General features: G+C 30.4%; 1 protein-coding gene and 1 long non-coding RNA gene across 3 annotated transcripts; one reads left to right on the top strand and one right to left on the bottom strand.

The window, feature by feature from the left end:
* Positions 1 to 227: 227 nt before the first annotated feature.
* On the bottom strand, positions 228 to 14,967 carry LOC101496087 (uncharacterized). Of its 2 annotated transcripts, none has more exons than XM_004514887.4 (18): positions 14,793 to 14,967; positions 14,261 to 14,388; positions 13,254 to 13,392; positions 11,098 to 11,249; positions 10,731 to 10,814; positions 10,559 to 10,621; positions 8,931 to 9,062; positions 8,616 to 8,819; positions 7,135 to 7,254; positions 6,277 to 6,326; positions 5,089 to 5,251; positions 3,759 to 3,896; positions 2,458 to 2,580; positions 2,266 to 2,364; positions 1,769 to 1,858; positions 1,579 to 1,660; positions 917 to 1,047; positions 228 to 833 (listed from the first exon to the last, which is right to left on the bottom strand). In XM_004514887.4, the coding sequence occupies exons 2-18, from the start codon at positions 14,381 to 14,383 to the stop codon at positions 669 to 671; spliced, it is 2,058 nt and encodes a 685-aa protein (XP_004514944.1). In that variant the 5' UTR covers positions 14,384 to 14,388; positions 14,793 to 14,967; the 3' UTR covers positions 228 to 668. The 2 variants fall into 2 exon arrangements, with proteins under 2 accessions (XP_004514944.1, XP_004514943.1); XM_004514886.4 differs by having other exon boundaries at positions 14,261 to 14,486; positions 14,793 to 14,966.
* A 9,626-nt stretch (positions 14,968 to 24,593) lies between these two features.
* Positions 24,594 to 25,460, top strand: LOC113784509 (uncharacterized). The gene is made up of 3 exons (XR_012163389.1): positions 24,594 to 24,928; positions 25,047 to 25,095; positions 25,175 to 25,460. It is a non-coding gene; the product is annotated as an uncharacterized lncRNA (long non-coding RNA).
* Positions 25,461 to 25,797: the final 337 nt, after the last annotated feature.

Genomic DNA, 25,797 nt, shown 5'->3' with positions numbered 1-25,797 from the left:
ATGAGGCACAATTTAAATGGCTGGTTCTTTCATGTTTTTTAGGTGATCATTTTCTTCTGATTCTGGCTATAGAAAATACATGTCTCAGCCCAAAAAACACATCAAAACATTAAAGGGTTTTTCTGCAAGAGCTATTCAACAGTAAAATAAGCAGCAGTGGCTTGTTAAGCTCTTGGACCAAAATATTTTGCACCGAGATATGCCAATGAAAACTTTGCGCCCAAAGAGAATGGAAGTCTTGCTACAACTAATTAAATTGATATTCACAGACAGGGAAAATTCTAACCAATGTAATGATGGAGAACTTGAATCTAAGAATCAGGTATCATATGAATAACTTATAATCACTAAATAAAAAGAAAATTGATAATATACAGCGATATCCTAAACCTAGCTCTATTGATCTGGACTGCTACAGGAAATGGATTTAGGATGAAATTTGTGCAGTACCGACAGAGCGATGCAACTCAGCATCACTGCTGCAAGGACTACCTAACTACATAAGCAACCTTTGGATGATGGCCAAATCCAATACAATTTCCAATAAATACCAGATGCAGAAACACCAGTGGATACATACGATCTTCTTTCACCTGATGTCCTACACTTCATTCGCCCACCAGTGAAATAATTAAAGGCAATATAAGTCCCTATCTAACTACAATGAATCACCTTCGCTTTGCGGCATTAGTATGCTGCTTTGCGGCATTAGTATGCTGATTTGCTTTGCTATCGGTTTTTATCCTGTCCGCGTACATGGGAAGGCAAATTATCTCATTTATTTCATTCAACAGGTCTTCCTCTGTGATGTTGTCTTTTATGCTTCGCATCACCTATAATAAGATTAAGTAAATGGCTGAAGCCAAGTACAGATTTAGATATGAGGGAAATTAAAAAATGGGAGTTAGTATTGAACCTTTCTGTAGGTATTAAACTCATTTGGAGATGATTTATCTGTCCTAATCCGCATGAATATCCATTCCAGCTTATCAAAATCCCAAGAACACTCGATGATCTTTCCAGAATAATGTGAAGGATCTACATCATCTGCAGATTTTAACATTTTCAGAAAGTAATTTAAGCAAAAGTGCCACTAAAATAAAACAAACTAACTATAAACTGCAAATTTGACAATAAAAAATGATGTTAAAATCATCAAAAATTAAAACAAAGGACAACATGATACATAAGTAAAATGAAGCATCATCCAGATTACTAAAGCATCAAATTAAACAAATTGACAGGCAATTGCATCCTTCCCAAATCACTTTTTGGTTGGCACTAGAAATCGACATGAAGATGTGCCACATCAAGAAACAAATAATGCCATTTGGAATGCAAATGCACCTATTCATAAATCATTTGTTCTTAGCTAGTCAAATGTTTAATCAAACTGGTTGTTTAGACAAACTTGCACATCCTTGAGATTCAATATGGTTATTTATACTGAATCAAGCTTTATAGACTTGACTTTAATAGCTCATGAATAACTCAGGTATGTGAAATTTAATTTTTATTACATTCACCTAGAGAATTATACTTTTTATTCAAGGAGAAATAAAATGAACTTTGTCTGACCTTTGAAAGTAACCCTACTCCCATCCAAGAGTTTCTTCTTTCCCCGCTCGTAGAGGAAAAGTAGCTCCCGATCACCTTCAATCTGTCAATAGAAGCAGCTTCAAATTAAATGGCTATATCAATAACAAAATACAACTGACCAAGAGACATCAGAAATTCCCAACACCATACAAAAGAAGGTGATAATAACCTCAAAGAGAAAGTCAACTGAATTTAAATAAGCGTATTTCCACTTTAAGAGTCCTTCATGAGTACGTGGTACATAAGGATCGTCCCAACCCTGGCAAGTAATATTATCAGTAACAATGTTCATTGTATCCAAAACAAAAGGAAAAGAAGAACATTATACGTTAACAAGGATTTGGAAGTAAAAGGAATGGGCCATGAGGCAGAGGTAGTCAATGTACATTGGTTCCTTTCCTTCCAAATCTTTAACCATACTCATATCAAGAATCAGCCACAAAGATTTATTCTAACACTGATTATGTTGCAATAGTAGTATGTATTGCGCAGATCCCATTTAAGGAGGCAATCAACAGATTCAAAAGCAAAGATCCAAAAAGGGAATACCAAGCCACGACTTAAACAACATTAATTGAGTGACTGGCTAGTTTGGCACAGAACAAGAATTCTCATTCTGGTGTCTACTACACTGAAAGTGATCACTGATCACCACTCACAGCCCACCTGAAATATGAGACCATCTGCCTCATGTGAGAGTCTTTTAATGAATTCCTTTAAAAGCTTTGTGACAGTAGAAAGCAACCAAAAATCTTTCCTCCTCACCTAAACAACATATCAAACATATCAACAGTTAGCAACAACAGAAAAATGAAGCTTAAAATATTCTATGATCAATTTAAGGCTCAAGATGCATGCCCTGAATGGTTCAAGATCATATCTATAGTAAGGATTTCTGCTCTGGTATATATGTTGCCGTTCATTATTCCTAGGTTCAATCACTTCTTTCTCAAGCATCTTCCACCTCTCACAGAAGGGTCGCTGCACCAAATTTGGGCTATTAATCAATAAGCATACATAACGAGCAAAGAACCAAGAAAGGAAGGAAATAAAATAGAGAAGATAAAAACATCTAAGGAAAACATTTCAAATTTTGATGCACCAAATCAAGGTTTTCCAACAAACATATTTAAAGAAAGCCCGACTAAAATGTTCGCCACAGCATCCTTAGATAATTCACTTTTGAAAGGACAAATGTGATGGAGAGATTGCAACCAATACATTAGAATTTGGATTGGGTCTAACTAAACCCAACAAAACCGACTCTTAACAAAGGTGAGGGATGCCTCCCACTTAAAAACACTTTTTAGACCATATCTCATCCAATATGGGACTCTTAACACATTGTCTCATTCTCAGTACTAGACTTCTATAGCGTTGCCAAAGTGGTCTGAGAGCGGGTGACCCAACAGATATGCATTGATACTATCTTAGAATTTGGGTTAGACCTAACTAAACCCTACAAAACCAGCTTATAGAGTGAGGGATGCATCCCACTATTAAGCACTTTTTGAGATCATATATCATCCATGTGGGACTCTTAACACGTATCAACCTATGATTGACCTTATACTGAGGTTTCAAATGATGGTCGCTCATAAGTGACGGCATGATGGGTGCAAAAGCAACTAGACGACCTACAAATAAGACATAATATACCTTACAACCAACATTATTGCTTAGTCAACAGAATATGAAAACGGTTTTCTCTTTTTGTTAGGAAGACATTCAAACACAGTTTCCTATTAACACATACAAAAGACAAAAAGACCTCAAAATTCAAGATTTGACAAAATCATAGGCTATTAAATAAGCTTGGGTGATACGAATCGCGGTTCTTAGATCTTATATATAGTTTACAAAGACCAGATAAACTGAAAAGAAATTTGAACAACTAACAAGCTACATGCAATCAAGGTAAGAACGAAAATGTAAATACAGTACTACACAAAATATAGGATTGCCTTGCATCAGACTCTGATACCATGATATGCAAGAGATAAATGGGAGGCAAATGATAGAATTTGTGTCTAACCTACATAACTTAATGAATTATAGACTGAAAATAATCAAAACACAAGATTAGAGTTATCTTAGCTACTCTTGAATAGAAACGAGATCACCCAGCATAATTTTGGGCAGTCACGTATAAACCATACCTCTATTATTGAAACGTGGTTGATTGCCATCATGTCATATATAAGGTATCTTCTCTCCTGCTTCTGTGAATCTGGCAGGGTATCAATAACCATCTCACCATCAAGTAATGTGAAGTGGTGGCTCTTCTCGCCCAAACCCTTATAGCCAAAATATAACAAATTCTCAGTCTCTGCATTATTTACATCAGAACAGAGTGCTAGAAAATAAATTATCTCAAGGCTGCACATTGATCTCTTATCATAGTACAATTACAATCAATCAAGAAGCTGATTTACATCCTTATCCCAAGCTAATTTACATCAATCACCATGAGTTCATAACCAGAACATCATCAAATTTACACATGCTATATGTAACACTATCACTTGAGTAGGAATATGTAGATCACATCAAGCTTGTTACAAATATAGCCACTTCTAAGGGAATACCACAACAATAAACATTACCACTGCAGCCAAAGCTTGTACCCACTAGGATGACTTCTATATGAGAATATATATTTCAATAAAGCATGTGTAACGGTTTGTTAAGGAGAGCGTAGTTTGTTGATGTACACTAATAGAGGAATAACCTACACCAACTTTGAGTTGGTTACAACTGTCATCAACAAACTATTACCCGTGCTTTATTTAAATCTATATTCTCATGTAACTTCTACAGGAGTAGACTGGAAAAATGCTCAGTCCAAAAGAAGCTAGAGAACATTATGGAGAACAGAGTCATGCTTCAGCAGCAAAGTTCATGAGAGTGGGAGGAGCAGAGTTTCCAAATGTTGGTAGCGCTGCAGGTTATAACTGGTTGTACTTTTCCACTTCTAGTGATTAACTGTTGATAACCAAGGGAAAAAGGATATTGGACTAGAAAATGCATGGTTGAAATGAAAAAAAGAGAACACCATAGAAATCAAATCACAGCACAGAAGCACCAATGAGTACTTGACACTGGTGCCACAGGCCAGTATAGGAACGCCAGGGGTGACTCTAGTGATTTAACCAGATCTTGAAAATTCAAGGTCGGCATACTGTAATGACAACTCGCCAGAATAGGGGCATAGTGAGAAAGAAAAATGCAGAATTGGAGCACAACATGAAGAGTCGCCACAGAAACAATGTTGAACAGTATGTTGGAACTGCATTACTCATAACACATAGTATAATATATAGAGGCATAGTGTCTACCGCAAGCTGTTCACTAAATAATGTAAAGTTACTATGCTAATTATAGGTGATAATGGTATTTACATATGTCGCAAAATCTATTGTTAAACACGCTATAACTGTAACAACCACTATCAGATAAGAAATTTCCAATTTAAAGTAGCATACATACGTCATTTGTACTCCTGAAAGGAAACCTCATTTGGACCCTTCGAAAGTTAAAATTTCTATCAACCAAGTAACACCCATCCAATGTTATTAGCATCATATATCGTGTACCATCAGCCTTCCATGTTGCATAATAATAACGTTGTCGTAATAACTGCAAATTATCCCTGCATACCAACATAACCAAGTTTAATATAGAATCGCCAAAAAAATGTCAAATTAATAAGGAGCAATGTCTTGAAATCAAATAATCAATAAAACAAGTAAATTTAGAAAACAACAAAAATATATAAATACTTAAATTTAATTCTTTCTTTTTTAGGTAATTAATAGGGAAAAATATAACTGTTATTCATTAAGATGCATTGCAAGGACACACAAGAACAAAAACTTTAGTTTTCAATAATGGAAAGAAAAAAAACTCGCTGAATATAATTATAAAAAATAACAAAATTTTGGTGGCTAGTCCAAATTCAGACTTTGAATTTGATTCATTTGAAGGGAATACAAATGATGGACTTTCAGTCACTGCACCCTCTCTCACGTCCAACCCCCACCCCACCCCTAGAAAACAAGATTTGCAAGAGATTATTGTAAAATGACAACTGATTCTAGGATACAATTAAAATCTGAGCATCCGAGGATATGGCTTAGATAAATGGTTCGTAATTACATTAAGATGTTGCCTTGAATTCTCGGTTATCTCTGTTACCAGAGTTGTATTTAAAAAAATCATTCCCTTACATTTGTTATATGCAACCAATAAAGGGTTTAGAGGTTAGTTAGTGATATAAAACCTTTGAACACAAAGATACATGTCGGGTTATAATTTGAGGTCCGATAACTTGTGGAAATTATCTTCCGGAAAAACTGAAAGTTTATAGGTTCAGAAAAAACAGTAGTAATTGTTGTAGTTAACCCATTAAGCAAAAAAGGATTAACAAAAAAGAAAACACAATAGACAGCCCAATACAAAGTTTACAAACTACTATGCACATTTGTCTGAGTCAAGGTATATAATAACACAACAAACACAATAGAGTCATAAGGTTGACTTGGTGGTTGGGGTGGGAGAGTAAAGGAGTGAGAGGGTTCAATCGCCACCCCCAACATAATACTAACATTTATCATTAAAAAAAAACACAACATTATAACATTCTGAGCATATTTTAATGGCTCAGATAAATAGAACCTGTTGAGAGATACTGGGTGTGAACCTGGAAACACTGTATGTCCTCTGGCCTGCATATTAGCAGTTAGTGAACTGGCTATGCCAAACATGAGAGGTGAATAAGGCAGGTAAAACATAAAAACAAAAGAATGAAAAGAAAGGCATGATCTGTAAACAGATTCTGAAAGAACCATTGTTATTGGTTGCTTAGTTCACCCACAAAAGCAATTTAAAACACAGAATTCCAAAAGAATATACTGCATCTGGTTTATTTGATGAGCATTCAAAAATAATGACCTATATAAATTCCAGCCCTGCATCTAAGGCATTATTTGCAGTACGAATGAAGAAACATCACGAAATTAATGAGAGCTACTCATACACGACTTTTCCACAAATTATTCATTTAAAAGTGTCTCACATACTTACAGACCTACAAGTCAACATTAAAAAAGTCCATGATAATATAAATATCACATAACCAAGCTTACCTAGAATGGGAAACACACAAAATAAACACAACCAAAAATGAAAAAACCAAATAATCAGAAAACGAGTACATGTAAGTGGTAACTCCAAGTAACAAGAACAGCAAAACCTCTCAAATCAAAGATACTAATAGAATACACAGCATTGAAAGCATAAAACGACAAGTCCAAGCACATCAAATGACAAGGATAATAGCCTAATGTGACAAACAAAAGGATAGGATCAAATGATTGTGTAAAAACTAGCAGAATATGCACCATCAATTCCTTTGTTGTAATATAAATGAACATGGTAAAGATGCAAAACATTATTACAACGTAAAATTCAAAATTTTAAAAATGTGTTCTCAAATCTAAGAATAAAACCATGAATGAAAACAAAAAGCCTTACCCCAGCACCCAATCTAAGTGTTTGATAACAGAACTGTCGAAATGCATTTTGCTGATCAGCGGGTATCTCATCTCCTAAAACATCATCATTTGTCATCTGAGTGCCTGTCTCATGGTTCTCCTGAGAGAATGGGAAAGATGTCAAGTTTAAAACATATCACATGGCTGAATCCGCAATTTCTATTAAGTTACAGATAGACAAATAAGAATCAAATGTATCAAACTTCGTAAGGATTAATTACCACCCACATTATAGTCACCACACTACCCTCTATTTTATAAAATAAAACTTTCCTTTATTGAGACCTCAATATGTGCTACATTTTACTCCATTTTAATGTGAATGGCTCACATTGGGTCAATGTTTCTTTCTACCTGATTATTGGCATAATCTGTAGCTAGTTTTGAACCCTTATTATCCATTGGAACATTAAAATATATCATAAAAATGAAGATTTTGGTAAAGTGCCATTGATAGTAAGGGCTTCAAGCTGGGAGTGATAAGGTGGTTTGGTGGAGTTGGAGTGATAAGGAAGTCAAGGGTTCAACTCTTCCCTCTGACAAAATTAACAACTAATAACGTTGGTTATTTCAAGCCTTCGAAAACAGTGCTTCATTGATCCCTTTCACCTCCAAGGCATTGGACAAGCACGTGTTGATCAACCACACACTTTTTTGGAAAGCAACTAAAAGAGTTAAGTGCCTACAACAGAAGATTAGGGTGATTGATTTACAACTTTCCAAGAAGGATAAGATGTTGAGGTCCAATATGAAGGCCTTGAATCTCGTGCACAGTCCTATTCTCAGACTTGAATACCTTTGGCCTCACAGGCCGATTTCAAGAACCAAGTTCACTTCATTCTTTTTTTCCTTTAATAGAAACTCTTCATTTGGGTTTCACAATCAAATACAGAAGCTTCTTGAAATCTACGGTTACTGGAAATACTATTCTAATTGTGAAAAAACCAAACCTTCCAAAATATATTATATTGATAAGGAGTGTGTCTGTCCCTTTGATTTTAAGACAGTAACATATAAAGTTCTAATATATTATATTAAATGTTATTACTAATTACTAATTTATTACAGGTTAAACCACAGTATATAAATATTCACGATTAGTCTATTAAACCTTATACCAGTGCCTTCAATAAACAGCATGGTAATGAAAGCATTTTTTCCAATGACAAAATGCCATCTTGTTTTCCTTTTGTGTCCTACTTTAAGATATTTGCATGGGAAATAGTTAAATCCACTTTTTGTAAATGAAAGTGAAAACAATAAATGAAAACAAAAATGATTCTCAAAGTAGACAGGCTCTTAGATTACTAAACAGCTTTCTCAAGATTAAACTTAGTACCTATCAGGAGAATCATAAAAAATATGATTTACACTAAATCCAACAAGATCAAAAAGCCGTTCATTCAGTGAGAAAATAGAAAAGGCCAAAATATCATAAAGCACGATGTATATTATCCCTACCTGCAAATCAGGACCTGGTATTCCATCATCATCATCTGGAACTGCTTCACCATTGAGATCAAGTTCAGAAGATCTTTTCCACTCCGGAGTAGGAGGACAAACTACCATCTCGGGCTTTTTTTCATGATAGAATGCATACAATCCATCAATATAATCCGGTTTATAGATTCCTGGAGGGCGTGCTTCAGAAAAAGCTTTAATCGCCTACAAATTCGGCAAAGATTAAGTATGTTTATTGGACTTCAGCAACACCTTTAACAGGAGAACAGGGTGATAAAGAAAAAACTACAGTAATAAGGTGACTCCAAAACTGACCTGAGTAACCGACATTGACATAGAACGCATTAGATAATGGACGATCATGTATCCCGTACGGTTATGCCCATGTGTACAATGAACAAGTATATACTTCTTCGACTGCTTTTGGCGTGACAAGAATTGTATAACCTGGAAAAGTAAATAATAACATCGTTAAAAACTATCGTGGTAATTTTTGCATCTTTAAAGGGTGTTCTTTGGCTGAGTCTGAGTAGCTTATTTGGGATAATTAGACATTTGACTTCTATTTGGCGTAAAGCACGTGGGCTATCTACAAATATATGTCTTCCAATAATGCTGAGAGAATAGTTGCTTCCAATAATTCCATCAAACTATAATGGTGTATAATACCAAAAGAAAATTTAAAGTATAAGATATACTTACTAATTGTAATTGTATGAACTATTTTATTTTTAACACTAATACACGTTTATCTTATAGTTTTATTTAGCTTATACTTAGCATCAATTTGATCTCAACCTACTTAGATCCGTACTTAATTAACCCCACACCATCATTTTCTTTGAGTTTAGGGACTATGGTCAGGTTTAGGTCCAAAAACATCGGTATGGTCTAATTGAGGGTCGGTGAAGCACAAGCATAACCAATCCTAATCTATTTGATGAAGACGCCTACCTAACTATTGTAATCAACTTTTCTGAATTCATGATATATTTCTTGCATCAAAAGAAAAAGGCAAACAAAACTCTGTTTCTAAACAAGATGACAGAAAATGTAACTTTTTTCCCACCGCAAGCCAAAGCATTCATGAATTTGTTTTTAACTTTTGAAGAACTTTAAAAAAACTCTTTTACATAGACTTCACACAAATGGGGGAGCAAAACATTGTTTACACACATTTTATAATTAAAACTAAAAGGAGGGAGCAAAACATCTCACTTTTTCATTTGCTCTCAATGAGCTTTAGTTATGAGGTTTATCCCTTAGGACTGATACTTTTTGTAAATTCTATTCCTACATTATGTTTCTAAATTATTGTTTTTGATATATGTTGTTAGTTTTTCAGTAATTATAACCAACAGGACTTTTGCAAAAAAACAAAATTATAACCAACAGGTTTTTTAAATGTGTTTAAATTGAGAGAGATTAATGAGCTGAAAAGAGATATGATACATAATAGAACATTATGGTGTCGTTTGATCCAAGTGGTCGACCCCTACTTAGTGGGATAAGCTACTTAGTGGGATAAGGCTTGGCTGTTGTTGTTGTTGCTTATTATAGACGTATTTGTATGGTGGACTTTTGGCTGGCCAAACCCATCATTATTGCTATGGAAATAAAGGCCCTTCAAGTAGATAAAAGATTTCTCTTCGAATCAAGCTCACCTAAAGTGAGCAATTCACTAGAGGATAAAATAAGTAATCACAACTCACAATAGCTAATCTATAAAATAATGGTTCATATTGCATGCAAAATGCATACAAATTTACTTTAGAATTGTAACTGTTGATTTTTTAATGGTTAAGATATCCTAATTTACTCTCTAAAAGTAAAAACCCACTTTAAAGAAACTAAATCTTCCTTGTCAAGCTAAGAAACGGAAATACAAGCTAAATTCTTCTAAATAACTATGCAAGAAAAATTTTATCAAGAAACAAACAAACCTCATAGACAAACTGATTAACAGCTGAATTCTCAGGTACAGAATCGCGCCCCCTGCATTGAATCTACCACCAAAACAATGATCTTCAAATGTAAGAACAAGAAAGAGATGTCCCAGTTTTAAAGAAAGTTAGAAAATCTTGAGTTGGTGAATACAATATGGCTACTACAAACCTTAACATGCTTGATACCCTCTTTTTTCAAATCTGTTACTGGATAGTATCTAGTGGTATTTGTCAAATCAATCACCAGACCAAGCTGCAAATCAAGATAATAAAAATCTAAAATCAATAAATTTGTGCATATAAATTTTTTGTACGATAATAGCAAAGATTATGAATAGTAGAAAAGATTGCCATTGGGTAAACTAAATATAGCGATCCTTGTTATATCTTTACTTTTTTCGAATCTAGAAATTCATTTCATTACGATAACCGCTGCTCTAAAAATTAAAATCCAAGAAAAATCAATGATAAGTAAAAGAAACAGATAGACAAACATGTAACTAAAGTATTGCATTTTTAGGATAAGCTCTACTTACTTTTCTCCCTAAAACTCTCTGTTGATGTACCACTTGTTTAAATGAGTATCTTTTACCAGGAAAAATGCAGTCATTGAATGATTCACCAAGAGGAACTTTAGAAGGTATCATGTAACAAATCTCCTGGCCAGACGCAGGGCAATCTAACCATCCTGAATGTGAAGAACAAAATGATACATAAGTTTTTTTACTCACATGTACAACAATCGTAATTTGTAAGATAAAATGTATTCCAATAATCTCAAACATGACTGAAGTAAATTATAACAGTTATCAATATTTTTTTTATGATTATAACAGTTATCAATCTGGATTTTCACAAATAAAACCCATCTGTTAACAATGGCTACCAACTGACTAATAGCTAGCTGACTCAGCATCAGCTGAGTCAGTGCACGACAGACTTTAAAGACACAGAAAAAGCATCAATACTCTATTGAGATTGTTGAAGCAAAGAAAACTATTCCAAGACCCTGACTTTGTCATACAATTCACAGAACCACTGAGCTGAACAAGCCTTCAGAGAACCAGCTAGCTAGGTTTGAGCTGGCATGTGACACATAATAAACTTTTGTAAATGACCTCATGAACAAAGATAAATTCTATTCTATATGCTTGGTCTAAGAGTGGTGAACAGGATTGAGAGAGGGAGACATGTTCAAAGTTTCTATTGCATGTGAACTATGTGCCCCATCATACGCCCAATTTTCTGTGGCTAGCTTTCTAGTACAATTTCGCCAACCCTTGATGGCTTTGTATAAGTGACTACAGCCTTTATAGACCTATTTCACTCTCTTGCTACATATCTTCCTACAGTTTCCAATTCTACTGTATCATCCACAGGCACAGCCAATAAAAATTCCAAAAAATGGGTGATTTAATTGCCTTTTTCTGGTACTCCAAACATAACTTCTAACAAATTGAAAAGAAATATTTGTTTTAGCATGGCATTTTGATGTTGCTACATGATCCCTGGGCCAATGACTCTTTAATCACTTAATGAAGAAATTTGAGGACATCCCTACCAAGGACAAAGAAGCAATGGTATAGTGTAGACTACCAATTTTTCTCATTGCTTTGGAAATCCATTGATCCCAAGATGTTGTCCACTTTTGCTTGTTTAAAACATCCTATGATATTCAAAGAAAGATCCACAACTGTAATCTAATGATGTGCACGGTGACTCCATCCCACAGTCTTGCCACTTCAAATGACATATCATGATCTGCCCACATACTTGAATAGAGCAAAACCCACTAAAAGATCAAATCCATCCTTCAGACTGATAGTCTTAAAAAAACCTTGATAAACTAGACAATCTGTATATGATTTTTGTGCCTCATGATCTTCACAAAAACCATGATGTTCCTAAAGTAAATGATCTCACTAACAGTTGTTATGAGGTCCCTCTTTTGAATTGAGCTTTTTCTCCAATTTGACTAAGGAGGTTGTGGCTGTAGTTGTGACATGTGGCGACTGAGGATGATGAAATGGTAGTCATCCTCAATGGTCTAATTTCAATGGTCGTACTCCGGACACATGCCACTTTTTGCACAATTTAACTTAGAATCCTATTAACATGAGTCAATCTCAGTTGTAGAATAATGAAGCAAAATATAATCTTGAAGCTATCAATCAACCACAACATTGTGTCTCATAATGGGTACATAGAGTATCTATAGTCCAAGGTATCTCACCAAGCATCATCACATGCCACTGTATGTAGGTCATTCTAGTGATTCTACAAACTGCATCTCTCTTCTTTACTGGTTGGATCCCGGGTTTTGGAATCTAATGCTTCTGATCACATAACCATTAACGCTTCTCTTATCTCCATGTTTCTTAGGTTTAAGGGAGAATAACAGGGCAGTTATAAGGTTAGTTTCAGTTAGCTGTCGATGCCCAAATAAAGACGTGTCGGATGTGCTTCCTTGTCAAGTTCAAGTTTTCAGTAACTATTCTAATTGACTAATTCTAATGAAAGAACTCAAATAGCTTAAATTTCCCTATAAAAATGTTCTCTCACTTTCTCATAATTTCTCGGACATCATCAGTTTTCATCAATATATATATTAATAAAATAATAAATACATTATGAATGTAGGTCAAAATAAAGATAGAATTGTATGAAGAAATATATCATATGAAACCCTTACCCGGAGGAAGCCTACTTGTATCATATGATTTAACGTTTTTTTTATGAAATGGTTGATCATATTGAGGTGACTGTGATCGATGCACAGGTCTTTCATCTGAACGTTCTCTTTTCAAACGTCTCTTTCTTTCTTCACGCTCCTGAAAAATAAGCAACACCCAGGACTTATGTTAATGGAAAGACAGGTAAGGGTAATATAAAGTTTGAAACTATAATTACTTATGAAACCCAAAGAATTAGTACAACATGAGCGACATCTATTTTATAGCCAAAAATAATAATTTATTTAAAAGGACATTGTTGGGATTGTAGTTTTTTTTCCTGTTTTTATACTGTTTTTTATTAAATATTTTCTATCCAAGCCTATAAAAAATCAGCACTCTCTACAGCATTTTGATTATACCCTATACTGAACATAAAAAGTGCTAATTCAAACAAGTAATTGGCTAATAGCGGTCACTATGTGAAGAAAAAAAGAGGGATGTGTAGAGAGAGAGCGCGATGATTCTCAACATTCAAATATAAAAATTGTTTGACTCATCAGTTAACAGTCAGCAGTAAAATTTGAATAGAATTCACCTTCAATCCAAAAATCATATTATTTCTTTTATGGCAACTTCCAGAGATATGAGAAATTCAAAATAACTTCAACCATCTACTCATTAAATTAAATTGACAAGTTACAATTAGATAGATGCTCAACGACAACACAAACTTGTTGTCTCAAAAAAGCATCAAAATGGATTCTAGCACAGGTCCAACTACATGGCTGCATGGCTGCATGGACTAAAATGACTTTTACATAATCCCCTAATGTCAGGATATGTAGATTCAACTCCTTTCCTTGTTACACTTACAACTCTAAAAAAACTATAATTGGATAATGTGCCATGTCAGATTAAAATAAGTCCGAAGCTCAGATGTCGCAACTATAAAAAGAGAAACTACCATCACTGTCATTCCCATCGAACCAAAAGGTTGAAAAATAAAAGGAGAGAAAAAGTGTACCCGGCGTGCTATATCAGCTCCACTTTCTATCCGTTCTTCAGGAGCAATATACTCTTGAGCATGTATCTTCTCCTCAAAAGCATCTTCGTCTTCCTCAGGTATTGGAGATGCATTCAAGTCCATAGCCACTATCATCAAGCATTGAACAACATTCACACGCCACAATAAAAAATCACCAATAACTAACAAGTTTATTTATCAGTGATTACATTAACAATCCTTTTCCCTGCACCATTCAAACAACAAGTTCATTCAATCAAACCCTAACACACAAATCATCCAACAAAATTAAACCAACTCGGTAAAATTACCAAATGCTTTCATTTCATCAACGACGAAGAAATGATAAATCAATCATAAATCATAAATAAAATTAATAATTAGAATTCAAGCTATTTTTTCTTCACTCATTTTACTACACGTGAACAACGAAAGAATGAAATTCAAACTTGGCTTCTTCAGCTAGATTCACGTAAGCAGAATCAAAAGAAAACTACGAATTGAATAAGAGAAAAGACGCGATTTGACGAACCTTGAGGGAATCGACGACGAAAAGAGGAGAATCGAGATACCGTCGATCACGAAGGGGAAGGAGTGAAGGGTACGATTGTTGTAGAGTTTGTTTCGAAACCCTAGAGAGAGAAGAAGTGAGGTTTTTTTTTTTTTGAATAAAAGAAGTGGGGTTTGTTGGGGTTAGATAGAGAAAGAGAGAAGTGAGGTTTGTTGTTATTTTTTATGATTAAAAATGTTTGTTTTTTTTTTTTATTAAAATTAAGATGGTTTGGTGTTGGATTACCCAAAAAAAATGGTTCGATGTTGTTAGCTTTTTTAATGTTTTTTTATAACTTTTTTAAAAAATAAAATTTAAATAAGAAACTAGTTTAAATAACTTCTTATAAAAAATCATGTTGATTATTTTATATTTTTGCTACTAGTTTTTCAAAATAATGTATTTCATTAAATGATTAAACTGAGAAATATTTTTGTTTTTGAAAACTAAAATTAGAGAAGAAAAAATTTTATTAATCAAAATAATATTAGTGGTTAATTTACAATTATTCTTAAAGGATTTAAAGTCTGTATTTTGAAGTTAAAAGACTAAATTTTTACCGCAATTAACACCTCAATTATAGAGAATATTTTTATTATATTAAAATATCTAACAATAAATATCTAAAATTATTTATTTGAGTTTGAAATAGCTTTTACTGTTTTTGAGTTTATCATAAAAATTATTTTAAAAAATAAAAAGTTAAAATTATTTTTTTAATTTCTAAAAAACAAACTCATATATATGTATTACATTATAATAAATACTTTGAGAGAAAGAAGCTGATGAAGGTCATCAGAAAGATGATGAAAGTGATGATGCACATGGTGAAGATGATAAATATGTGAATTTTTATTTTTAAAATATTTTTTAAAAATATTTATTAAAAAATTATCTGATGTCCCAACAAGTCATCCAACATGGCTTGATACAACAATATTTTAAAATAAAAAATAAAATAAAAGACCATTTTGTAGTTTTAAAACATAAAAGTCTAATTTAAAAAAATAAAAATAAAGAACTTAAGTGTTATAACGAAATAAGATAAAAAAACTAAAAATAATTTTATTTAAAATATAAATTTTTTAAAATATAATTGTTGTAGTAATATATATATATATATATATATATATATATATATATATATATATATATATGTGTGTGTGTGTGTGTGTGTGTATAAATAGTGATTGTAGTGTGTAGCGTCTAACTAGATACTACACTATGTTGAGGTAAAAAAAAAATTGATATAGGTTTTGATGACAATAGACTCTATAAAATAAATATTTAAGTTTTATGAATGATATTTTGATTATTGCACTTGAATTTTTAGTTAAGGAATATAAATCACATAAGTGAACAAATCAGAAATCATTCACATCAACAAGTACATAGTATCAGAAGATTACAACAATAATATCATAAGTTTGATGAGGATATTAGAAGACATTTTACTAAACAAGTTTATGAACAAATGAGAATCAAATAAGTCAAAGGTTGTCTTAATAATCAAATTCAACAAGTATTAAGAACAATTGGAAGCAAATAATAAGGAGAATGGTCAAAATAATAATTTGAAACCTTGGGAAATATGTCCAATAGATATATATTATAGATTCAAACATATATGAAGATAAATAAATATGTAAAAGAAATCTTTATGAAAGAATCTCAAAAGAAATATGTCATATATTATATGAATCATTTAAGAGAATGATCGTTGAATCTCCAAGATAACATACGCATGAAGAAAGTTTCAATATATTCAAACTTATAATAAAGTATCTCAGTGATACTTGATTGATAAGACACAACATGAACAACATCAAGAGAAACTATAGGAAGTATTGTTTAAACAAAAGATTTATCCTCTCATATAAAAGACAACATTCTCAATTGTTATGAAATAATTTTCTCACGATGAACAAATTAATTGCAATCATTAAATATTTATAGTAGTTCAGCAAAATGACAAGAAGAAATCATTTCAAGATTAAGTCAATTATTAAGTGGTTTGTTAGAAGAATGATGAACAAACATTCATCATAATGTTATGGTTGTTCTATTAAAGAACAATTGGCAAAATATAATCTTTTTGAAAGGGAAACACACAATAAATCAGTTGGCATTTTTGCACATGGACTTTTCAGCATTTAATGAGCAATAGATTTGAAGGTCCACTTGTGTAAACAAACATGAATGTTATGTAGTTTTGATCTCCAAATTGATTGACCAGAAACAAGTATAAAGCATTGACATGAACTCCAAAAAATACTATTGACATGACATATGTGCATGATTCTAAATCAACTTTGTCCCAACGGGCATATTCAGCCTTCAAGTCCAAGTTTCCTTTATGTCTCAAAGAAGAACGATTTGGGTTTGAAGAAGAACGTTTTGGACAGAATAACAAATAAGCAATTTACATAATAAAATTGACTCAAGTATATCTTTTATGTTAGAATGAATGTGTTTGTAAGAAGTATTTATAGATTGAAAGGTGATTTTGAATATCCTTTCAAGGTTGACATGTAACTTTAAAATTCATTTATATCTTTTGTTGATTTTCATGTTTCAATAGTTAAAAATATTCTTTTGGTGATAAAACAAATAAGAGGTGTTAGCTTTGAAGAAAACATGATTTTAAAATGTGAGTTTTGATTTTAAACCACTTAAAAGTGTTGAGAGTTGTATTGGAACGATTACAGTTTAGATCTTACTATTAAAATCGATTTAAAACGTTTGTCGCGATATTGAAATAGTAAAGAAAAATCATATTATTAGCATGAGTGATTCTTGAATAGTTTTAAAGTTAATATTTTTAGAAAACAAGTTGTGAAAGTGCTAATGTTGACTTACTTTATCGAAAAATGATTTTATGTTTAAATTTTTGTTGATTTATTTTAAAGAATTGTATAATGTTGGATTTTAAAATAAAAATAATTTTAAGATGATTTTATTTAAAATTTAGAGTAGCCGAAAATCTACATCAGTTTTACTATATGTTGTTTTTAAAAATAATAAATTTAAGAATATCATATTTTTATAATTAATATGATAATTTTTTATTATTATACAATAATAAAATTAAAAAAAAATATTAAAATCATATTTTTTATAGAGTGAAGATTATAATTTATAATATTTAAAAAATATATATATATTGAATATGTACATGTATGTAAAATTTAAAATTACTAGTGGAGTAAGTATAGGGGCGAGGTGAATATCTACACCCCTTAAATTGTCCCCGAGTTTTAATTTTAGGAAATCATGCACTCACACTTAATCAAAACGGATTTTTCCTTCTATGACCGTTCCGGTGGATACCCACGAGTGCATGTTGTGTTGTCGTCCCTACCTCTGATTCGATTATATATTTCTTTTATCACAAAAACGCTAATTCAAATGGACTTTTCAAAAAAGATACTACAATACTTAATTGGATAAAAAAAATAAGTGACTTGGGCCCAGAATACTCCAAAATATAAATTTGTCAATTCCAAAGTAATTAACTTCATCAAAACAACATTTTGTGACTAAGTAAGTGGCTTCATAAAAAAATATAGTCAAATGTATTTTTTGCAAATAGTTTTTGTCTCAAGTTGATTGGATGTCTACGACTCCAGATATTGCACAACAATTGCTGTTAGGTCTCAATTTCACAACACCAACACTGTTCTGACTTCTATCTCTATTTTGATGATTTAAACATCTTTATCATATCTTGAACTCCTCATGAAAGTGATAGATAATTATAATCATGCCATTTTCATATTTGTGTAAATATCAAATATGAATTAAAAAGGTTTGTGAACTAGTTGATGATGTTGTTGTTATAGATTAGCTAATTTGTAGGTAATCTCTGGCCAAAAGAAAGATAGTTACACATTTGCTACTACAACATAGCTTCCAAATTTGTCATACAATAGATAAAAGGCAAATTATGTGTAAACATTTTCCCAGCTAATTTACACTTAACTTTAAAAAATCATAGCTAATCTCTAGCTAATTCATAGCAAAAATTGTTCAAATTTGAAAATATAATGTACAGTAAAATCATATTTTGAAAATACTTAAATTACTTTTGAAAGTTCTTTAAAGTTAATAAAGATAGAGACTCCATAAAAGATGATAGAAAAGAGCGAGTTAGTAAAAAAGAAGCTTTTAAATATATCTTTAATTAATATTCTTTTTTGTAAAAGTCATGTAATATAATTAGAGAGAAATTTGATATAAATTACATTAAATATAGTTATAACGATTTCTCTCACTGAGAATAAAATATAACTAATATGAAGTGTACGACAACTTCAACAAATATATATATCAAGAGGTAAAAAGAATATCAATGTACTTGATGACTTGCTCTCAACAATGAAAGCAACTGCCATGCCTTGTTGATCTACAATTTTGGGGAACCATTTGAGGAAACATTTAATATGACATTATAGAATTTATAAAGATGCTTCAACACTTCAAACACAATCTAAACAAAATATTATGCAATGTTAAAAATAAAAGGGAAAATAAAATAACTTAAAACAAACTCATAAATTGAAATTTTGATGAAAATTGTGAATATATTTATAAGCACTCGTTCCCACGTACTTGCATATAGAATGTCTTAGTTGTTATATATTCATCCATCATAAAAAATAGTTCAACAATCTAAATTTAATCTACTCATAAAAGGATCCATAACATACACTTAAAGGAAAATGTTTCAGTTATTGAAAACTATACTTCTTATATAGAGGAACAACATATGTATTCAAATGAGCAATAGTACTAGTGAAAATGGAAACTAGAAAGTAAAAGCCAAAATAATTATACAAAATTATTGGGATTAAAGAACATGGATAATACTAAGTCATAGCCCATCTACATCAATAAAAAGGAAGTGATAGCTAAAAATTAAACTTTAGTATATTGAACAGCTATTTGACAACATTATTAATAATAGAAAATGAGATATTAAGAGACTTATTTTTTGTTTTGGAAAATAACTTAGAATGAGATAGATCAAGCCATCATTGTAAAGAGCTTTTTATCAATTAACACTATTTTTGTTATTTATTCAAAATTAGTTTCTATCAACTTGCATAAGAGCTCATTCTCACCGAATAAGCGATTTCACAAAATTTTGTCAAGATGGATATCATACTTAAGGTGGACTACAACCTATGCAAATCATTATGATACTAGTGGAGAGAAAAGATAAATTTCATAACAAAACAAATATTTCGTAGAGGTAAGTCATAGCAAATTATACTATGCAATAATACTATAGCCACTATTTGACAATACTTTAAATTAAAAAGCAAACTGTAGAACAATCGTATTTTTTTCAAATTTCTCCGTGCTATATCTGGTATAGTGCCGCTATTCAAAAACCTCTAGGTAACCATGTGAGTTCCACTCATTGCCTTAAGATTTTAAGATAGTATATGGTGTTAAGCGCGCAGGTTCATCTATATATTTTTCAATTAAAGAGATTCATCTTCAATTTTGGAAACCACTTTTTATCTATTGTTTTCATTTCTTCCTTTTTTTTTTTTTTAACTACAAAATTATCACCAACAACAAACAAATATATTCTGTTGAACAAACAAATATAGAATGGAATCAATAAGGAGGGTTAAAATGATGAAACTGAATGTATTCATTTTCATTGGTCAGCTCCAGACACTCCACATAAAGCTTCACGAGCATTTGTGTTAGAGCAGAATTTCCTTGAGACAAATAATGAAACCAATGAAACCATCAAAGGAAATGTAAATTTTAAGAAAAAAACGATAAAGGCTTATATGCTTCCAGGAGGTAATTATGACAAGATGTAAGAAAAGTCAAAGAGAGATACAATTAAAATTTGCAACTTTTACAATGGTAATCAAAGATACTACTCATCACAAGCCAATATTCAAAATCGAAGGATACTTCTCATACCCAACATTCTCAATAGCCCTCCAATTTTTTTTTATAATGTTAATTTTGTGATATTTTACATTAAGTATATCGATATTTTAATATTTTATTTTATCACATGATTAATATTTGTAACATAACAACAAAACTACTGTGTTTATTACTATTTTCGTTAAATAAGTGATATTTATATTTGAGCAACTTGTTCTCACAATTTTCTACAAGCAATAAGAAAAGTATTTGAAATATTAAATTTTTAACTAAAATCATATCTAAAAAAATCAATTCACGGAAGAAGTTAAATTTAAAATTTAAACGAACTACAAAATAAAAATATTTGATAAAATTGAAAATTGTTATTCTATAAAATAATTCAACATATAACTAAATATTTTATTTTGCTTGTAAACATGTGACTAAGTATTTTATTTTACTCGTAAACACTTGCATAAAATCTCATTTCACTTTTTATAAACACTTACACAATAATAAATTTGCAAGTACTAATTAGTAGCTGAAATATTAAATATTTAAATAAAATCATATCTAAAAAATCAAATTCATAAATAAAGTTAAATTTGATTTGAAAACAAATTTAAACTAAAAAAATTTAAAAAAAATGTGATCAAATTGAAAATTGTTATTTTATAAAAATAATACAATACAAAGTGATAAAATTGTAATCAAATGTAACTACATTGTAATTAAATTAGATGTAACTAATTATTCTATTTCATAATACTAATTATTTTATTTCATTAGATGCAGCTAAATTTTCTCAAACTATTAAGGTAACAATATGTTCACACGATATTTCATTAATTTATTTAATAAATTAAACATATATTTACAGGACAATAACTTCCTTCTTTTTATATTTATTTTATCACGATAGTTGGTGCATGATCTATAATATTCATTCAAAACTTATTTTACTTTTATCACATGAATTTAAACCTCTCCTTACCTTATCACATGACTTTGAAAATAACAAATCTATTTGTTTTCTCATTAAAGAAATACTAACATTCATTAAGTATGAGCAACTTAATTTATAGTGTTTAGTGATTTCTATTAAAATGTAATTATTTAAAAAAAAATTATTAGCATAAACCTATTTATTTTTTTATCATTATTACACGAGGACTTCTATGATACATTTAAAAATTAACATGTTTTGGTATTATCTAATTAAATCACCAGTCATCTATGAATGAGTTTGACCATATTTTAGATTTAACACCATCAAAATTTTAAATAATATTTTTTTATGATTTTAATTAAAATCAAATTGATTTATGAAAACAATTTTTTTATTGAGGTAAAAATTGAATAGATAAAGATACAAAAACTCTTAATTTAGTCAACTTTAATAGTTACTACAATATGCCGATAGATAACTTAAAATATTGTTAAAAAAAGTTACTCTTGCTAAGTCTGTGTTATCCTCTTTTCTAAACTATTTAATACAAATACAAATTATTTATCTACCCATCACTATATATCTGCAATGACATTGATAAGAAGGGCATATGGTTTGTTTGGGGTGACCAAGAAAACCAAAAAAAAAATTGAGAATGTGAAGTGTTAAACATGTGAACTTTGGATTCATGTTGAAATTTTGATGAAATTTATATATAAATATAGATGATTTGTGGGTTCGTGTACTTCAAGCCAAATTACAAAGGTGTCTCAAACATCATACTAAGAGTTGAGACCAAGGCAAATTCTTTACATGAATAGTCTTATCTAACAACTATGGGTTGCCCTTCTGAGGCTCACAGAACATCAATATGTTTGCTTAACTTATGTTTACATATATTTTTATGTTTGCTTATTTTCAAATTAAGTTAGTTTTAATTTTTTTATTTATAATAATCCTATAATTTTTGGTTCGTAATTATTTGGATTTCATCAAATAAGGAATCGTCTCATAGATCTTACTTAAAAAGGGGCTTTTGATAGATTATTATAGAGATTGACTCCCTAAATGTCATCCAGTTAGGTTATTTATTAAAAACATTTTATTTTATTTTGATTATATTCATTTGAAGATAATATTTTTATAATCATTTTTAAAGTAAAAATATTAGAATACACAATGATTTTTATATTACTTCTCAATCAACTCATTGTTATACTAATTGAAATTTCAACTTATTAATAATCATATCATTAAATTATAAATAAAATATAAGACAGCAATGAAAAAGGGACTTGAGAAACAAGGCTCGTGATCACTAAAACAAAACTCAAGTGATGTGATCATCCTAGAGTATCTCTCATACCAAACTCAATGAATTTGTCTAGGATCATATAAAGCATTTTTCAGCTTGCTCAATTCCCTTGAATTATGAAAAACAACTTGAGGAAAAATTATATAAACTTCCTCATCAATCTCGCCATTGAGAAAATTATATTTGACATCTATGCCTCTGAAGAAAATATGTAACAATAAAAAGAGTTTGAAATAAGATTATCTTGAACACAAAAATAAAAGTTTTTTGATAAATCATTTTATATTATTGAAATAATTCCTTAATTATTTGATTTTGTATGCTTCAGTTTGTGTTGCGGATTTGATACTCTATAAGGACTATACGTTTGTGGAGAGTTTTTGTGCCTATTTTAATACACTCATAATTTATTATCTAATCTTTGCACCTTGTGCTTAGGTTATATTTTTCCTTTTAAAAATATTAAATCATAACAATATTATATGTGACAATTAGAACCCTTCATAATATATTTTATTATCAATTAACATATCTTAATATATTTTTTTTACTGAACATAACTTCATATATATATTTATAAATATACAAGAGAATAACATACATGTTCATTAATATAACAATCTACCTCATTTACCAAATAATAACCTATGAAATTTGAGGTGTTATAGTTTAGAATCCATAGTAGCCTTAAGCAAGTATTTTGAATGTTTGAGCAATTGGATTACACAAGACAATTGGATTATATGTAGTACATAAACATCTAGCTCTTTAACAATCGTTTATTGAACCTTCAAAGACTTGAGTTTTAATTTTGAGTTTTTCATGCTATTTTTGACAATTACGGTATCTTGGTAAAATATGTGTGTGTGGAGGTTGTCTTATGGTATTTCAATAGAAAATCAAACACACATGAGATTATATTTAAATGTGTGTATATGACTTAAAAAATATAAATAGAAACTCAAATGAGAACTATGATTTATAAAGAAAACTAATTGTTTAATATGTCAACAATATCAACAATTAAATAGCATAACAAATGATTAAATGACCTCTCATGAGACATTAATTAAATGACTTCTATGTGTAATAAATGAAAAAATACAATTTAAAAACAATAAAATCATTTGTGTCGATCTTATCATTTTGAGCACATTATATAGCAATATCTATTCAAATGCAAACTTATGTAAATAATTTTTTTTTCAATTTCACATTAATGCAATATTAATTAACAATCTATCAAACCATATAATCATAATGTCATTAAAAAATCCCTTATTTATAAATCCTATTATGTCATCATAACATTAACTCACTCCATAAGTTTTCAAGTCCAAACCCCCTCCAAAATATGTACCATGTGTTGAATTGTAATTATGCACATACTATTTACTACCATCCTCTTCGATTTTTCAATAATGACTTTATTGACATGATACATAAATACAAATGCATGTCATATACACATATAATAAGGAAAACCACTACAAACCAATTTATGCAGCACAAGATTCTATGTTATACGTGTTTCGAAAACTATTTTTTGCATCAATCAATTTATATTCACAATAAGGACAACAAATGAAAAACCAGCTAATACAATACAACACAAGACTCTATGACACACACAAGTCTATTTATGATGTGATTGAATCACAGGGCTGATCTGTGCACCATGTGCATTGAAAAACTACTTTTTGCATCAATTATAGAAATTAATAGTTAAGTCATTGGTGATCTCCCACCCAAACTATTTCTTATAATTTATTGTCTCATTCCTCTAAATATTTTTACTATTGAAACCATCGTCTTTTTTTTTTCTTCACATTTTCTTATCTTTTCATTTCATATTTTATAGCATATGGACGAGATCTATGAAACATTGAAGGATGGTATATAGTAGGAATGCAATGGTGAAGTTGTGTGAAAATGAAGTTATTAATATCAAAGGTGGGTTTGTTGCCTATCTCTCTCCATCTCCTAAAATCCCTTTTTCTCTTCCTAATCTTATTTCTTTGTATTTTACACTTTTTTTTTTCATTTTTTTCTTTGCTATTGGAGAATCAAGTTCATAGCATCATCTATATGTAACTATATTCACTTCCTTTGCAAATCATGTAAGTTGTTTTCTGCTTCTTCCATCTCTTCATTTTTATTTTGTGTGGCTTTTTTTTAACAATGTTTATTTATTTGAAGATTGCATAATTAGGAGAATATTAGGAGAGGAGGAACCTACATGAATGATTGACATCTCATTGCAAGATGTGTTTGCTTTCCATTTTATTTAGTTACTTCTTAAATAATTTTTTAAGCTCTTTTGTGTTGATTTAGGCATTAGTTTACTTCACTTTTGTTATTTTGAATTGGATCATTTTGATGTTGTATTTTTAAATATTACTTTACTAAACCCAAATCCTCAAGTCAAAATTCCCTCCAAAACATGTGTTAAGGGGTGAATTGTAGCTATGGAAACAATCATACATTTTCTACAAGTAATTGAGTTTTTTACCTATATATCCTACTTTTCAAAAAAGTAAACTAAAATGTCCCACTTTCAAAAACTGTTATCAAAATGCCCTACTTTTTAGGGGAACAAGGAAAACTCTCCCTGGAGGAGCGACACCTCAAAGAGCAAAAAAATTTTCCCTAGTAGGAGGTCGCTGGCCAGGGATGCAACCTCCCAAAGGGTTTAATTAATTGTTAATATTTTAATAAATATTTAAATTAATAAATAATTATATTAAATAATAAATTTATAATTAATAATAATACTACATAAATAATAATAATAATAATTATTATTATTAATTATTATTATT

The sequence above is a fragment of the Cicer arietinum genome, chromosome 6 (assembly GCF_000331145.2).
Source record: "Cicer arietinum cultivar CDC Frontier isolate Library 1 chromosome 6, Cicar.CDCFrontier_v2.0, whole genome shotgun sequence".
NCBI lineage: Eukaryota > Viridiplantae > Streptophyta > Magnoliopsida > Fabales > Fabaceae > Cicer > Cicer arietinum.
The sequence above is the reverse complement of the archived record's forward strand: the minus strand, read 5'-3'. Positions and strand labels throughout refer to the sequence as shown.

Coding starts and splice junctions, on each gene's coding strand:
- LOC101496087 (XM_004514886.4), bottom strand. CDS start 14,395: ATGATAGTGGCTATGGACTTGAATGCATCTCCAATACCTGAGGAAGAC. Junction 10,622..10,730: donor AGGGTATCAAGCATGTTAAG/GTTTGTAGTAGC, acceptor TTTTGGTGGTAG/ATTCAATGCAGGGGGCGCGA. Junction 7,255..8,615: donor TACCAGGTCCTGATTTGCAG/GTAGGGATAATA, acceptor CCATTCTCTCAG/GAGAACCATGAGACAGGCAC.